Below are 15983 nucleotides of genomic sequence, written 5' to 3' on the forward strand. Positions count from 1 at the left end.
TGCAAAGGGCATGGATAGAGAGAGGATATTGCTACAAGTAGTTATAGTTTTTAACTACAGGAGCATTAATTTATCTCATCTGTCAGGAGGAAAAGAGGTGGGGGAAGTTACGGGAGCAAAATGCAAAAAGGTGACACGAAATATCTCTAAAAACTTTGGGAAGTGGCTTTTGTTCCATGGAGTTAGATGTTTTTAATTCATGAGGAATAAGTTTCTTTCCACAGATCTTGACACCGCCAGGAGTTCCTTCCTTTCCAGTCAAACAGTGGGGAATCCCAGTTTTTGGGTTGTCTCCTCTTATTTTACCAAATGACAGGAACCACCAATAACTGAAATAGCCCTTTTTTCCCTTTCCCTCTCCAGTTTTGTGTTCTAAATACGTAATGTAACACTCAGTAGTTATTAGCATTGATTTGAACACAAAGCTTTAAAAAAAGTGTTTATTATTTCTTATTTCACATATTTATATATTATATAAGCTTTAAAAAAAGTGTTTATTATTTCTTTTTCCACATATTTATGTATTATATATTATATATTATATATTATATATTATATATTATATATTATAATATTATATATAATATTATATATATATATTATATATTATATATTATATATTATTATTTTTAATATGATAGATATTTATTAATTATTATTATAATAATTTATTGTTCACTCTGGCAACAGATCAATTTGAACTTTGCTGCAGAAAAAGCTGGATAACATGTATATAATTTCCTTTTATTTTATATATATTTTTAGATATATTATATATACTTTTTATATCTATTTTTATAGTTCTGTATGGATGATGTTCTGCATATTCCCAGTTTGCACCTGGGAATTCCAGCAGCAATGAGGCATAAGACCTAAAATCCAGTGTGCAGGAGTAGAAATCAAAGTTCTATATCCAACTCCATGAATGGAGAGGGAGAGAGGGATTGGAGTGCTTTTGGAATTAAGCTGCTTCAGCAGAGTCTTGAGCAACCCAGGGCAAGGCAAAATTAGGAAAGAGTTTGGCCTGGGGACTGGTATTGCCACAACTATTGGGCAACTGATTTATGGGAAAAAAGAGATATTGTGGTGGATGGTGGTGATGGAAGGGTTGGATTCCCACCAGCTCTCCTCTGTCTGACAGGGAAGGCTTTGGGAGCAGCGGGAAGCTGGGGATGGACGTGAAGAGCACCAAGAACTTTGTGTTCTGGCTGTTCTGCCAGTTCGAGCTGATCACCTGCAGTTACCTCATGGAGCCCTGGGAGAAGGTTCTCTTCTACTCCTTCAACCTCTCCATGGTGGGGATGTTGTTCTACACCACCTACGTCTGCGTCGCTGCCCAGCTCAGCCCAGCCCTCCAGTTCCTCTGGCATTTACTTGGAAACCAGCAGGAAAACGCTGTTTCTGCTGTGAAGTAACATCCTCAACCTGCCTTTTGGATCAGAGGGGTGTTTTCTTAATGCTCTGTTTTGTTTAGAAACAAACTGTGTGCAAGCACTGCTTTATCCTGCAGCAGCATCTCCTCCTGTTCTTGAGTCCAGGGCTCTCTGACAGCCAATTATTTTGCCCAAACAACTCCAATCAATCCTTTTTTTTTTGTTTTTGTTTTTGTTTTTTTTTTTTTTTTACCATTTGCTTCTTAAAAGAGCTTTTAATTTTCAAGACTGGCTGGAGTTCCAGGGCTGGGTTTTGTACAGAAACAACCCCTGTTGTGTATTTTGTTGAGCTGCTCAGATGTGGAGAGTTCTCATCTAGACAAATTCCGTGGAATAAATTTGCTCCTGTTTGCCAGAGATGTGGACACACCACTGGCTGGGTGGGACATTGATTTATAGAATGATTTCAGTATTTATTTAGTCACCTGGATTATCTAATACAGTGAATTAGATAATTAGATAACTGGCTGATCATCATTCTGCAAATCCTGCAATTGATTTGTTAAAAGTTAAAAAAATTTTCTATGAAAATTTATAATAAAATTCTCGTATTCCTGGACTTTCTAAAGCCAGAGCATTTTTGTTTTACTTTTAGAAGGCTGATAAACCATGTATGTCATGCACAGAGCACAGAACTACAGATTCACTGGTGGGAGGGGTTTCAGTTGAACATAAAACCCTACTTAAAATACAAGTTTCCTTTTTTCTTAAAAGGAAAAGTCTCTTATTCCCCTCTTTCACCTCCTCTTTTACTCTCCTGTAGTGTTTGAAACATGAGCTCCTGAGCCCTCAGACTGTCCCTGCTGTGCTGGGTTTGGCTGCAACTGGTTTTGTTCCAAATTCCATGTTTTTTAAGCCATAGAAACACAAGATTCCTGTGCTGTGGCTTCCTCCAGTGGACGTGGGTGGGAGCCTGGGATGAACTTGGCACCTGGAATCAGGGTTTGGAATCACCCCAGGAGAAGAAAAGAGCAGAGAAAGACACACAGGGAAACACAAATCCAACTTCTCCCACCCACTCTGAGTTTTGTCACTTCTTTGGAGCACAGGGATGCTCCTGGAATGTCCCTCAGGAGACTGGGATGTTGTCAGTGGGTGGCAGTCAAATGACTTGTGGAGTGAGATTCAGTCATAGGCGGTGACAAAACCAAGTGAAGACACTAATTATGTTATTTGTCATCTCAATATGAGATTCAGTTGCTTTCCCAGTTTGTAATTAGGGGAAAATAAGACAGGATATGAAAATAATTTATTTGGGAGAATGAGGGCAGCTGTGCTTAAATTCACAACTCTTTTGACAGTACCCAAATAATCTCTGTGTTTGTAAAAAAAAAAAAAACTATTTAAATCCTTTCAGATTCAAGTCCAACTGTATGTTTTATTAAACTAATATAATGATAAAGTAGTAACTAGCTTGGATTAGCTCCTAGCAGCTTTCATGCTCAGTATGTACATTATATTTACTGCTGTTTGTTAATGTACATTGTATTTACTGATATTCATTCATATAAATTGTATTTACTGATGTTTAGGAAGACAATAGGGAACACACAGTATTTTAGTTATGTCAATTATTATCCTGTTTATGGAGACAAGGATTTTATTTCCAAACTGTGAGTTTATAGCAGGTAAAGAAGGACAGTATTTTGCATTAAATGTGCTGGAGGGACGTGCCCTGTGTGCCTGGCAAGGAGCTCAGTGCACAGATCACCAGAGCTGTGTTTACAGTCAATTATAGTGAAGACTGCACACGTACATCCAGAGGGTTTATCAACATGAAGGAATCTGACACGGGGCTGGAGGAGCAGGAACTCTCACCCTGGGTGTGCTTTTGTTTATTGTTGCCCTTTCCAGGTCTCCCCAGTGCAAATTCCTGGCGTTGCCTCGAGTGCCTGGTGCATCTTTTGCAACAGCCTGGATTCCATGTGGCCATCCCTGGGCTCCTGACAGTCTGCTCCTGTCATTCCAGGATCATTCCAGGATCATTCCAGGGTCATTGCAGCTCTCTGTGCTGTTCCACAGCCCCAAAGGTCCCAGCTGGGCTGGGTGAGTGGGATATGCAGCCAGGAAAGCACCAAAACCCAGCAAAGGAAACCAGGGGCTGAGTGGCAGCTGAACCTCCTCAACTTCTTGATTAATTTTACTCATCACACTCTTGTCCTGACAGTCACTGATCTACACAATTTCCAGGATTAAATACAGGGTTTAGATATCCCATTCCAGTTCCTCCTGGCTGTTTTGCTGTTTCGGTTTCCAAACGCTGACCTGCCCGGGCAGGTTCCTGCTGGAAGCAGTGCCTGAGGTGCAGATTTGGGAGAAGGGTTTGGATTTGTAATGTCAGGCCTGTGCCTGCTCATCTCCTGGCAGTTTGATCAGGGTCAGGCACCCAGGGAATGGCTGGAGCTGTGCCAGAGCAGGGGCAGGTTGGATCTCAGGCAAAGGTTCTTCCCCCAGAGGGTGGTTGGCACTGCCCAGGCTCCCCAGGGCAGTGGGCACAGCCCCAAGGCTGCCAGAGCTCCAGGAGGGTTTGGATGATCCTCTGGGGCACAGGGGGGGATTGTTGGGGTGTCTCTGCAGGGCCAGGAGTTGGACTGATGATCCTTGTGAGTCCCTTGGGTCAGGAGATTCCATGACTGGTGTAATTTGGTGTCTATCAAACGAGCCACACACTCAGTACATTTATCCCAGCTGAGAACAGACACCCTCCCCATGGAGCAGAGCCACTGGAACAGGCTGCTTTGGGATTTTCCAAGGTTTTTTTCAATCAGTGCAGTTTGTACCAGCTCCTCAGGCTGCACTGAGTGGCCACGACATTCTTCTTCACCCCTGATGCCAAATGTTACAAACCCCAATTAATGAATGAGTGGCTGAGGCAGAAACTATTCCAAGAGGAACAGGAAATGGGACATTCCCTGCAGTGCCTGCCTGGACACCCTTCTCTGGGGACACCTGCACCAAGGGCAGCTCCCTGGGAGTTCCTGCCAGCGCCTGTTGCTTTGCCATCCCTCTCAGCCCGAGTCTTTTGCTCAGGCAAGAACAAGGGAACTTTTTGGGACGAACTTTCTCTCACAGTCTATGTGAGTAGGAGGTTGTTTGTCAGACACTGGGGTGGCTGGTTGGTCTCCTCAACGCTGTCAGAAGATCTGATCAGATCCATGAGGAGCTGCCTGTGCCCCACAGAGCTCCTGATTCCACACGTGTTTTCCCTGTGGGCTGAGCTGGGGGGTGTGAGGGGAGCAGGGATGGTTGTTCAGCTGCTGCTGGGGTTTTGTTATCGGTCACATGAAGGAATTGCTCTCTCCTGGGCCTGCTGACCTCAAACTATGTGCAGTTTGGGCTGTTTAGGGACTTTCTGTCCATGAAGGATTAATTTTACTATTGGCCAAAGTTCTTTTCTGCCCTAGAACCAGCTTGGTTCTCTCATTTCCACTCCCCACCTTTGTGACCAGCTCTCACTGCACACCCCTGTGTCTATAAGGTGAAATTTATGTCCTTTGGGACTAAAAAGGCAGGTGGGGGTGATGTTCAGCACCACCCAGATCCCTGCCTGTCAAAGGGAATCTCCTGTTTCAATTGTACAACTCAAGCAATGCTGGTTCAGCAAGAGTTGAGACTAAAGAACAAAATAATAAACAGCTGCTAAAATCCAACTGCTCGTGCTGTTCACTGGGAAGCTGTTTGATCTTTCCAGCTACAATCCATCCTGCTGGATCCACAGCATCCTCATTAAGAAGGATTATTATTGCAGGACTTTTACAGCTTATCTCATTAAACTTTAATCTGTGTTTTGTTGATCCAAAGAGTTAACACTTCCTAAAGGCAATAAGGATGACAATTCTGTTCACATTTTACCCCCTCTGCTTCTGATAACTCCTAGCAGTTTTTAGAAGCCTGAGATAAGTTCATACTCCTGATTACTTGTATTGTTTTGAACTACAACACATGCATTTTGTCTATGCCACTGTTTACATCTGAGCTCTTATCTTGGCTGTTCATTATCTGACTGGAAAATCCTGCTTCTCAGTGAACCTGTCAGCACTTTATGGCCTCTGCATCCCACAGAACACCCTCCTTTTCATCCTGCATAGATTTTGGTTAGAGCAGGGTTGAGTTTGCAGCAGATCTGTTTGCTTTTGCCAAGCTGACCTTAAATTACTCCGTCCTGTCTGGCTGAAACTTTCTGCTTCACTTTTCCTGCTCAGCTGAAAGTGCTTCGTGTGACAGCTGAGTTACAGCTGTCCTGTCATAAAATATCCCTTCTTCATTACTGGTGATGTTTCCACACAGTGTAAATGTTATTTAGAATGGGATTAACTTGGCTATTTTTCTAGGTATATTTTGTAGGGATAGAGGGGAGAATTGGACAGTGGGAATGCTCCCCAGGAGCTCTTTCTGCTGCCAGAGCTCCTCTCTCAGGGAGCGTCAGGGGAGGAGTCTGTGGGTGCTGGAGCATCAATTATTGTGTGATTTCTGCCCCTGCTCCAATTGATTTGTAATCACCCCATAAAAAACCCCACAGGGTGTTCAGTAGGTGAGTTGTGATCCCCCTCAGAGAGCAGCTGGGGGTCCAGGCACCAGCACCCAGCTAAAAACAGGGGTGTGGGGGCTTTGGATCCGAAGCTCTAAGGCAGTGCAGGAAATTTATTCTAAATTATTTTTTAAAAAATATAAAGCTATATTAAAAAAACTGGTTTTTGAGGTTAAACAATCTTGTGTGTCCCTTGCATCCTGTGAGAGTGCAGGGAATTCCCTGGAGAAAAGGGATCTTCTCAGTCCCTACAACTCCCTGCCAGGAGGGTGGAGCCAGGTTGGGATTCCAGCCTCCTGAAGGACCCAGCTGTGGATTATTTTCACCAAGATCATTCAGCTTTTAAGGAAAAGCCTAAACCAAACCCAGGACTTCAAACAACTCTGAGGGTTTCCTCTCCTGCTGCATTCCTACTCTGTCAGGCTCTCATAAATCAGCATAACTTCACCTCAGCAGAGCTCTGGGGTAAAAACTGCAGCCTCTCTTATCTCAGATCTGCCCTACAAACAGGTAGGAATTAAGGAAGAGCCAAATTAATAACACAGGTGTTAATTATAATCCTTGCAGCCTCCTTGACTAACTGGTGCACAAACAACCTGCCAAATAATTCACAGCTGAAAGAGTTCCCTTCTGTCTTGTCACTGAGCACAGAGGACTTTAAAATAGTCTTTCGAGTCTTTTCAGCCCTTGGCACAGCTGAAACATTCTCCTGGTGGACAGGAAAAGGTCCATTAGTTGTGGATTTGTGTCCTGCAAAGTGGTTTCATTTTATAAATCTGAATATTTAAATCAAAGGAGTTCTCTTTCTTTACCATCACACTTTTGGGTTTGTCAGGGAACGAAACCCTGATAAGCTTGAAGCTTCAATTCCTGTTTCTGACGTGTCTTAACCAGGTTTCCATCCTAAATACAGAAAAAAAGTGGTAAATTCTGACAGCAGATCCCCCCTGAACCCACCCCATGAGTCTCCCTCCTACATTGAACTGCTCTGGGAGGTGGAACTAAAATAAAGAACCCTGGCAAGGTGTGAGCTGGGATGGATCTGCCACAAGAAGGAGCAGTTTACTGGAATGAAGTCCTTTAACATCAGATCAAAGCAGCTTTTGTCTTATTTTTCCTTAGGTTGGTGGGGTTTTTTAAGCTTAAATTATTAGGAACTGCATGGGCATAGAGTTTCCCCAGGGTTTTTAGCCACCTTTTCCTCAGACAGCTGCAGCCTGGCTGGGGCCGTGCATGTGAGGGAACAGTGACATCAGGTGGATTATCCTGCTCATCACAGGCACATCCCGTTTTTTCTGTGGAAACTTTTACAGGAGAATGGGCAAGTGCCTGCCATGGTGGGATTGTATCCATCTGGAAACAGTGTGGAAGAAGGAGCCAGGCTTTTCTCACCGAAATAATGCCAAACCCCAACCAAGCAAAAGGAAGAAATTCATATCTTGGGCTAAATTCTTGAAGGAAAAATTTATGATGCAATATTCCCCTGTAATTCCCTATATTTAAGCTATTTCCAAGAGTAAAAGAGATCAAAATAACACTGATTCTATTAGAAATCCCCACCCGATCAGCATCTCAACAACAAGTCTTTCCCTCAGACTGGAACCTCCCCAAACCCACACAGATGTCCTTTGAGTCATTTGGCACAAATTTCACAGTATTTCAAAGTACAGCACCACAGCCAAAACTCCTGAGGGAAAACTTTGGAGAAGAAGGAAGAGTTTAAATCCAGCTTTTCTGATTCCCTCTTCACCTGCCAGCAACAGGAAATTATTATTCAGGGTGACACAAACTGTACTGGACACTTTATTGTATTTACAGAGTTAAATCAAATGTATGTTCACAGAAATTCTTAGTAAAACTTCTGTTGAAGCACCTCTGTGCAGCAAAAGGAAATAAAACCAGATGATTTCAAGTCTGTGACATCCTCCCCCCACACTTCTGTCCCCTCTGGGTTTGCAGAGTGAAATTTGGTTTTAAAGCAAACTAAAAAAAAAAAAGATGGACCAAAAATACCTGTAGAGGTTTTTAAGAGTTCATAGCTGATTTATTTATTAATTATACACTGTGCATATTGCTTTTAATCCACTGATACAGGCATGGGTATAGTACAATATTCATAACACTCCACAGAATTTTCTGATCCAGGGCTTTGCAGGGGAGTTTTTTGTGGGTATTTGGAGTTCCCTTCCCAAGGGAACAGGAACTACAGGCCTGAGCTTCCCCAAAATATTAATACATGGAATAATCTACCAATATCATAAAAGGCTTCAAACCACTGTGCCAAAGAGACAGGGAGAATTCTCCCCATGTAAGAAATTCAAGCAGTAAGAATAGGTAGGCACTCTACCTAAAAATCCACCAAACTGGAATAAAATCTCTCCCTCTGGACATCCTTCCTTCTCAGTTGCCTCCAGAATTCCAATGGATAATCCCCAAGTCAGCCAGCTGCCCTTTACACTGCAGAAGTTGCAAGGAAAGAGCTCTCAGGGATGGGAGGAACTTCTGGAATTACATTGCAATGCTTGCAGCAGAAATTGAACTCAAATTGCTGATTCTCTGGAATATTATCTATAAAAAGTTAATTCAGGACCATTATATTTCAGGGTACAGAGGGGATTCTGCTCCTTTTCACGATCTTGAGATCAGTTTGAAATGTTTAGTGATGGTTTTCTGTTATTCTGTCAGCATTTCTGCTCCCTCCCCACCAGTGGCATCCTCAGAAATATGGAGATCCTCCAGCATTTCAGCCAGGCTGATCCTGGGGGGCCCATCCTCATCTGTGTCACTCTCCACTGGAATATCTGCATCTAAAAACACACAGAAAAACCCCCAAACAACAGTTAAGCAAAGAAAACAAACCCCAAACCAACCCCAGAGAAGGAAGGAGAAAAAAACCAAACCAACAACCCCAAACCAACCAACAAATCACAAAACCAACAACCTCCTAAAAACCAACAATCCCATGGCAATTCCCCTCGTGGAAAAACATGAATTATGTATCAAATCCTTCACCCAGCAGTGGGAGAAAATATGTTTTTCCCTCTCATATTAGAGGCAAGGAAACAAAAACCATCAGCAGTGTAGGGGAAGTACACCTGTGAAATATATTTCTCCATTCAGGAGTAGTTCAGAGAATGCAAATACACAACTTCAGGAAAAGTATTTCCCCTCAAACAGCCAGGATTTACAGTTGAATTAAGCAGATGAAAAAGCCTTACTTCTGTAAATGTTGACATTTTTCCTTATGGCTTCATCCTCTTCCAGATCTTCCAGGAAGTCCTGGTATTGCCTGTGAACAATGTGGAATGTCTTTACTCACTTCTCCTCTGGATTCATGCAAATTTATAAAATAAACCCAAAGAATCAAAGCCCCACCAGACCTGCTTTTTGAGAGCATTCCCACATTTCCAACTCACTCTTTCTGCCTTTTTTTAACCACCTATTAATTTCCAACTCGTTTTAATTAGTTTAACTCTCATTGCCTCATTGTTTTCTACTCAGTTGGAGGTTATTTAGACCGTGCTGCTGCTGTATCAGCTGTCACTGGGCAAACCCAGGCAGATACTGAACCTTTCATCATCTGTATCCGGGGCTTCCCTGTCCCTCTCCAGCTCCTTCAGCTTCCAGTTCCGGCGCCGCTGCCGTTTGCTGCGGTCGTAGCTCTTCTTGATCAGCACCTGCAGGGAAAACCAGCCCCTATTTACACACTCACCCTGCAGTGCTGCTGGAAAACACTCCCAAAATCCAAACCAGCTCCCAGGTCTGCACTTGGGCAGCTCAAATCAGGAGAATGGGCGCTCAAAAATTCAAGAAACTAATTCTTAAATCCGACGCTGTTCCAATTTTGCTGTTAATATCCCCTCTTCCTTCAGGCACTGGGGAGTATTCCCTGTAAAATCATAGTCCCCACTAGCCCTGGGAAGAGCAGAGAACTCTGTGCAGAGAAAGGAATTTTCTTACCACATCAGGAATATTGTGTGGGTTCATCTTGTTGGCAAACTCGTCATTTAAGTTGCAGTTGGCCAAGTCAAACCTAAAACAAAAATGGCTGGTTTAATGTATTTTATATAAATCCACAAAACTGAACTCAGTGGATCATGTTTGCATTAAAGGGCAGCACAGTGTAAGTTACAGCTCCTAAGAAAGAGAAATGTTTCCAGATGAAGTCCAAACAAAAATCCACATCAATATTGCAGCTGTCACAACCAGGAACAGCTCGGAGCAGTTGCTGTTCCCAAATTCTGTCCAGTGGCACTTCCCAACCTCCTGAACCCAAACTGCAACATCCATGGAGGTTCTGTTGGTTGGGCTCACGACAGCTCCAGAAACATTCATGTTTAAGCCTGTTTGAGAATCACCTGATTTGCCTGATCCTACAAAAATTTCACTTTTTTCATCATTGTGGTGATTTGTCGCTACCACACAAATAAAACTTTGGTGGTGTTTTAGAAATCCTTCCCACTTATTTATGTCCAACTTGTTATTCCAACCTGCACTCTAAAGGCAATACTTCAGCTCTCTCATTGCTAACACAAGGTGATTTTTTCTAGACTAAAGATTTCCTGATTAGGACCACCTCTTCATGACTCCATCCCTTTCGCTGATTCCATTTAGAAATCAGACCAGTTCAACTTTCCAGCGAATCTGAAGAATTCAGTCATTAACTAATCATTTAATAAAGGCCAAGAAAGAGTACAGACCCCAAGACAAGGTCCCCAGGGTTCAGGATGTGCCCCAGGTGTGTGCAGCAGAAGTACTGATGATCTGTGTCCAGCTCCGAGGTTTTCCGGACCCAGGCCTCGGCCAGAGTGTGCTTGGGGAAGGAAAAATCAAATTATTGGAATCAATCACTGCTTAATGAAAACATCTGCACTGCTGCATCACTGCTTTAAAGTACATTTGGAATGAAACTTGTGTTTCTACACCAAACATCCCACGTATCCATTGCTACTCCTCATTTCTCATCCTTACAAAAGCAAGGAAATGGACATTCCAACCCCTTCCAACAGGAATTCCTGAAAGGCTATTTCTGTAATGTGTTTTGGTGGCTTTTTTTTAATTTCATGACTTTCAACCACATCCAGCTTTCGACTGAGAAAAAGATACATTAATTCTGATCAAAAGGAAATGCTTATTTACTTCCACAAAGCCAATTCAATAATGAAAGAGCTGCAAAGCTTGTAGAAAATCATTTCCATAATGATAACAAAAGGCAGAATTTAAGCTCTCCAACAGAGAAGAATTTCTGAAAATGATCCCAAGAAGAGCTTTTGCCAGTGGCAAAAAGAACAGCACTGTGCAAGGCAGAACAACTCAGAACATCAATTCAGCTGAGGGAAGGGGAACAGGAGTCCTAAAACATGAATCAAACAGAGAATTCTGACCTTGTTCGACCTTGCACCTGCCCCAGCACCTTTTTTCTTCTCGTGGACCCTGTTGATGTCCATGATGATAAACTCCTCCAGCTGCTTGGGGTGGAACAAGCTGTTGAAAGGGTGGCGCCAGTAGGTATTCCCATCCACTTCAGCAACTGGAAAAAACCACCAACATGGGAGAGAATTTCTTGGGAAAAGGAACTGTTTAGCAAAATTAAGGCAGCTGCCAAACACATTTTGTTCATTCATTAAATATTTAGGGTATGACCCACGGTGCCACCTTGTGCTACAAGGGCAGCAGATCTGTGCCAGCCAAATCACACCTCCTGTGCCTGAAGCACAGACCCTTTATCCACAGATCTTTTGTTCACAGGAATTACTCTCCTGGATCCATCCTTATCGAAGGGGTTCTGCTGGTCAAGCTCCCATTGATCAAAGCACAGAACTTTTAATACTAAAGTGGCTACAAACTTAATCCAGAGAAAAACTAGATGCCACCTAAGTGAAATGCAAGTGCTTACAGAGACAGAGAACATCCATGAATTTAACACTAAACCTGCACATTTTGCCTGGGATCTTATGGGATAAAAAAAAAAAAATCAAGCTTGGAGAGCAATATCTTAGTTCACTATTACATTTCTACTGTATGGACAAATTTACAACATTAAGGTCCAAAAATACACGAGATTTTGTGGAAATAAATGAAAAGTAACCATGCCAGAAAAATCAGCTGTTGCCAGAGTGCAGAGAAGAACCCAACACTCACTCTGCAGAGTTCTGGGGTCGATGAGGTGGATGGCACTTGTCACTCGAATGCACACACAGATCTGGCCCATGTTCCCCAGGCTCTGTGCCAGTTTTGGTGACAGACACACAACATTGTCCTGGAAACAAAGAGAACATAATTTACACCCCTACTGCCTTCGCTTTTAACCAAGTCTTGAGAAAATTCTCAAATACAAATTTTAAACTTTGTGTTTTCAGTTTTCTAGCCAGTATCACCCAGTAACTTCTGCATTTCCCATGCAGATCCCTCCCCACTCCCCAAAAACCACAATCAGGCCTCCATCACCAAATCCAAACTGTTCCCACTTCACACAACACCCTGAAGATGAGGCAGAGAGAAGGTACCTTGCATATTGGAACGATTTCCACAGAGAAAGTGCTTTTGTAGTTGTAGACATTACTGTGAATGTCATGTGAGATCAAACGTTGGGACGATTTTGATCTATAAAACATAAAACCAGAGCCTTCAGGTAGCCAGAAGGATATTACCTGAATTACAGGAGATAATCAGCACAAAAAACAGCAACAAAAATACATGTTCAACCAACACAAATATTAAGGAAATAGAAAAATGCGTGAGGTGAGTTTTACAAGGGTTAAGTGGGAAACACGGGACCTCTGCAGAAGAAATTTTGTCTCAGCTAAAATACAGGTTCCTTACACTTTCACTTACAAAATTATTTAAAAATGAAGGATAAAAGACACTTCCCAAAAGCTTTTGAGCACTCAAGGCAATAAATTGAAATGCTTTACCTAGATGGAACTGTACACTGAAGAAAGTCCACCATCTTCTGGGCCTGTTGCTTTGAAGAGTAATAAAAATCCAGGCCATCTGAAAAGCGAAGAAAATATGATGAACAAACCTATTTCAAGGACAATCCACGGGTTAAGTGATCTGCTGCTTCTCTGGACAGAGCTGCCAGCACACCCACATAAAACCACTCATCCTAAAACCACTTTATTCCACCTCAAGGCCACCCAACCACCTCACTCACCGTGGATTTCCTTGATGCGAAGTGTATTTTGATGGAGCTTGTGCTTTAAAATCAGCTGCTCCAAATAGTAGAAAGTCTTCTTGTGCAGAGTCTAAAACCAAGCAAAGGTAAAACTATCCAGCTTATTTCAGAACCATCTAGTGCAAATGCAGTATCTCTGGAGAATAAACATTTATATGGAGAGATCATCTGGAGAAGGGGCATCCAAAGCCAAAACCAAGTAACCAGAAAGATTTTAGAGTGCTCTACTTATACCAAGTTACTTAAAGCTTCCATTTCTCATTTTTGTGTAACTGGTGGCTAGAAAAACGATTTCCTTTAAGGATTTAAATCTTTATGAACAATTTGTCCCACTGTTTCTAAACTACCTTAAAATACAGAAGGATATTTAGTGATCTGCAAAAGATCCTCCTGCCAGTATCATTTAAAAAAGAATATGTTAATAATACTGGGCAGCAGAAAGTTTTTCTCAACTAAGATCAGTAAGAAAAAAACAACAACCCTGAAGACACCCTGTGGCTGTCTGTGAGTCCATCTTTTTCTGAGAAATCCAGAAAAATCACCCAGCTCTTTGCCTGATTGTTCTGCCACAATCAAATGGAAATTCAGTTTGCCCCCACCTTTTGTCTGACTTGCACTACAGCTTTCCAGAAATCCTTGGCCTCAATCCTGTGACAGTCTTCACACATCTGAGACTGGACAACGTATTCCACCACAAACACCTGCTGCAGAACTGCTCCATTTATCACCTGAAAGACAAAAGTGTTCAAGGCTTCCTCATTAGTCCTGTCAATACAATAAAATATGTGACAGACATATATTTGGGGCACAAATAACAGCAGTATTTTCCTAACTTTACTGGAACAGACAATAACCTTCCTCTAACTGCGATGAGTGGTATTTTAATGACAAAATTTAGGCAGGATGAAATCTCAGAACAATAACAAAATCCTGTTTTTTGCCATAAAAAAACTTTTCAAAAATCACAAGGAGAATCTTGTGCTCCAGTTACCTCCTTCTGAACAGTCAGCTTCAGCTTCAGCCTCTTGGAATGTGGTTCTGTCCAAATGAAACCTGCATCAATCAGCCGGACCTGCCCGTGGGAAAGGACAAGAGCTCAGCACAACCAGCTCCAACTACTTTAATTAAAAATATACATATTAATATCCTAAATCTAATTAATAATGCTTGGGTAGAACACGGAGGTTGATCTATCTAAAATAAAGGTGATAAAACCACGGTCTGTCACACCAGAGTAACTGAATATACTATTCAACATCTCTGGATGCCAGGAAATTATGAATTTTGATAGTAAAATGGTTAATAATATTGTCTATATTTAAGTACTAACCCAGCAGCAACAAGCTCAATAAGGCAATGATCCAATACAAATGTTCAGGAGTGTGGTAAAAATCAATTCTTTGCCTAAAACACTATCTCGGATATTTTCCTCTAATAATACTCTCACCCTAAGAGATGCTTTATTCAACTTAAACCTGTGACTGTTGATTTAATCTACATATAGACCTCTGCAACCCTCTTTCATATTGCCACAAACCAGTGAGAACAAGTGTTGTATAAACAATTTTAAAAATGTTGATAAACTCTACACAGTCCAAACAGCTCCTCCAGAAGGACAGAATCCTGCACAAGTTTGCTGGACTTTATGCAGTACCAACACTCTATGAAATACCCACGGGATCAGCTGCTCACCTTGCTCAGGGAAGCTTTGATTTTTTTCAGGCACAAAGCAAGAAGCTCTCTTGATTCCAAGGAGCACTGGATCCAGGTTCCTGGAGGCTGGAGATACCTGTGGAAAACAGTTCTAAGATCATCGAGTCCAACCATTTCCCAGCACTAACTCCCATCCCCAAGTGCCAAATCCATGTGGCTTTTAAATCCCTCCAGGGATGGGGATCCACCCCTGCCATGGGCAGCTGTGCCAGGGCTGGACAGCCCTTTCCACGAAGATGTTTTCCCTAAACCGCCCCTGGTGCAATTTGAGGCTGTTTCCCCTCATTCTGTCCCTTGTTCCCTGGGAGCAGAGCCTGACCCTCACCCGGCTCCACCCTCCCATCAGGGAATTTTCGGGAATAAGAAGGTCCTCCCTGAGCCTTCTCACCAGAGTTGTGCTCTTTTGCTCTCTACACCGAGACTGACGCATTCCAAGCGCATTTTACTGCCATCCCCACCGATTTCCCAACTTTATTTCAAGTACCACAAACTCACCACTTAAATCATCCAGACCCCACACACCAGCACCCTCACATACACAAATACACACAAGGAGGTGCTGGCACATCCCATGAGACCCGAAGACTCGGAGAGGAGGTCGGGGGGAGGCCGGAGGAGGGGAGAGGACGATCAGATACCTCACCTTTCACACTGTTTGCAGAAGTGGACGGTGCCCTGCTTGGGGATGCCCTCGGTGATGTCCACCTGTGCCCGCAGGCAGCCCACGCACATGTTGGCCGGGTTGGGCGGGATGGGCACCCCGCACTGGCAGCACAGGCTGGAACACAGGGAGGGGGGGAAGGACAGTCAGTCACCAACATATAACCGGGGTGCCACCCCCAGCCCCTCATCCCCTCACGTGTGTCCCTGTGAGGGCTGTGCCGACCCCAGGTACCCCACGGCCCCCATATCCCCCCATATCCCCTCACATGTGTCCCTGTGAGGGCTGTGCCGGCCCCAGGTACTCCATGGCCCCTCACACGCGGCCGCGCTGCCGGCCGGGACAGGAAGGGGCGGAGGCGGCGGCGCCGGTTCGGCCCCTCGGGAGGGCGGGCTGAGGGAGCCGTGAGGGAATGCCGGCATGGCGCCTCCCGTTCCCTTCCGCATTTTAACGGGAATAACATTTTAATCA

At 43.3% G+C, this 15983-nt stretch overlaps 1 protein-coding gene across 1 annotated transcript; it reads right to left on the reverse strand.

Annotated features, from left to right (window-relative positions):
- Positions 1 to 7979: 7979 nt before the first annotated feature.
- On the reverse strand, positions 7980 to 15868 carry NMD3 (NMD3 ribosome export adaptor). The gene is made up of 15 exons (XM_018079184.3): positions 15781 to 15868; positions 15495 to 15629; positions 14831 to 14927; positions 14130 to 14210; positions 13738 to 13866; positions 13118 to 13208; positions 12876 to 12954; positions 12468 to 12564; positions 12103 to 12220; positions 11346 to 11491; positions 10662 to 10774; positions 9922 to 9994; positions 9532 to 9638; positions 9180 to 9250; positions 7980 to 8768 (listed from the first exon to the last, which is right to left on the reverse strand). The coding sequence occupies exons 1-15, from the start codon at positions 15819 to 15821 to the stop codon at positions 8635 to 8637; spliced, it is 1512 nt and encodes a 503-aa protein (XP_017934673.1). The 5' UTR covers positions 15822 to 15868; the 3' UTR covers positions 7980 to 8634.
- Positions 15869 to 15983: the final 115 nt, after the last annotated feature.

The sequence above is a fragment of the Manacus vitellinus genome, unplaced genomic scaffold, assembly GCF_001715985.3.
Source record: "Manacus vitellinus isolate BGI_N305 unplaced genomic scaffold, ASM171598v3 scaffold_45_pilon, whole genome shotgun sequence".
NCBI lineage: Eukaryota > Metazoa > Chordata > Aves > Passeriformes > Pipridae > Manacus > Manacus vitellinus.

Coding starts and splice junctions, on each gene's coding strand:
- NMD3 (XM_018079184.3), bottom strand. CDS start 15,821: ATGGAGTACCTGGGGCCGGCACAGCCCTCACAGGGACACAT. Junction 14,928..15,494: donor TTCTGCAAACAGTGTGAAAG/GTGAGGTATCTG, acceptor TGTTTTCCACAG/GTATCTCCAGCCTCCAGGAA. Junction 12,565..12,875: donor CAGTGTACAGTTCCATCTAG/GTAAAGCATTTC, acceptor TATGTTTTATAG/ATCAAAATCGTCCCAACGTT.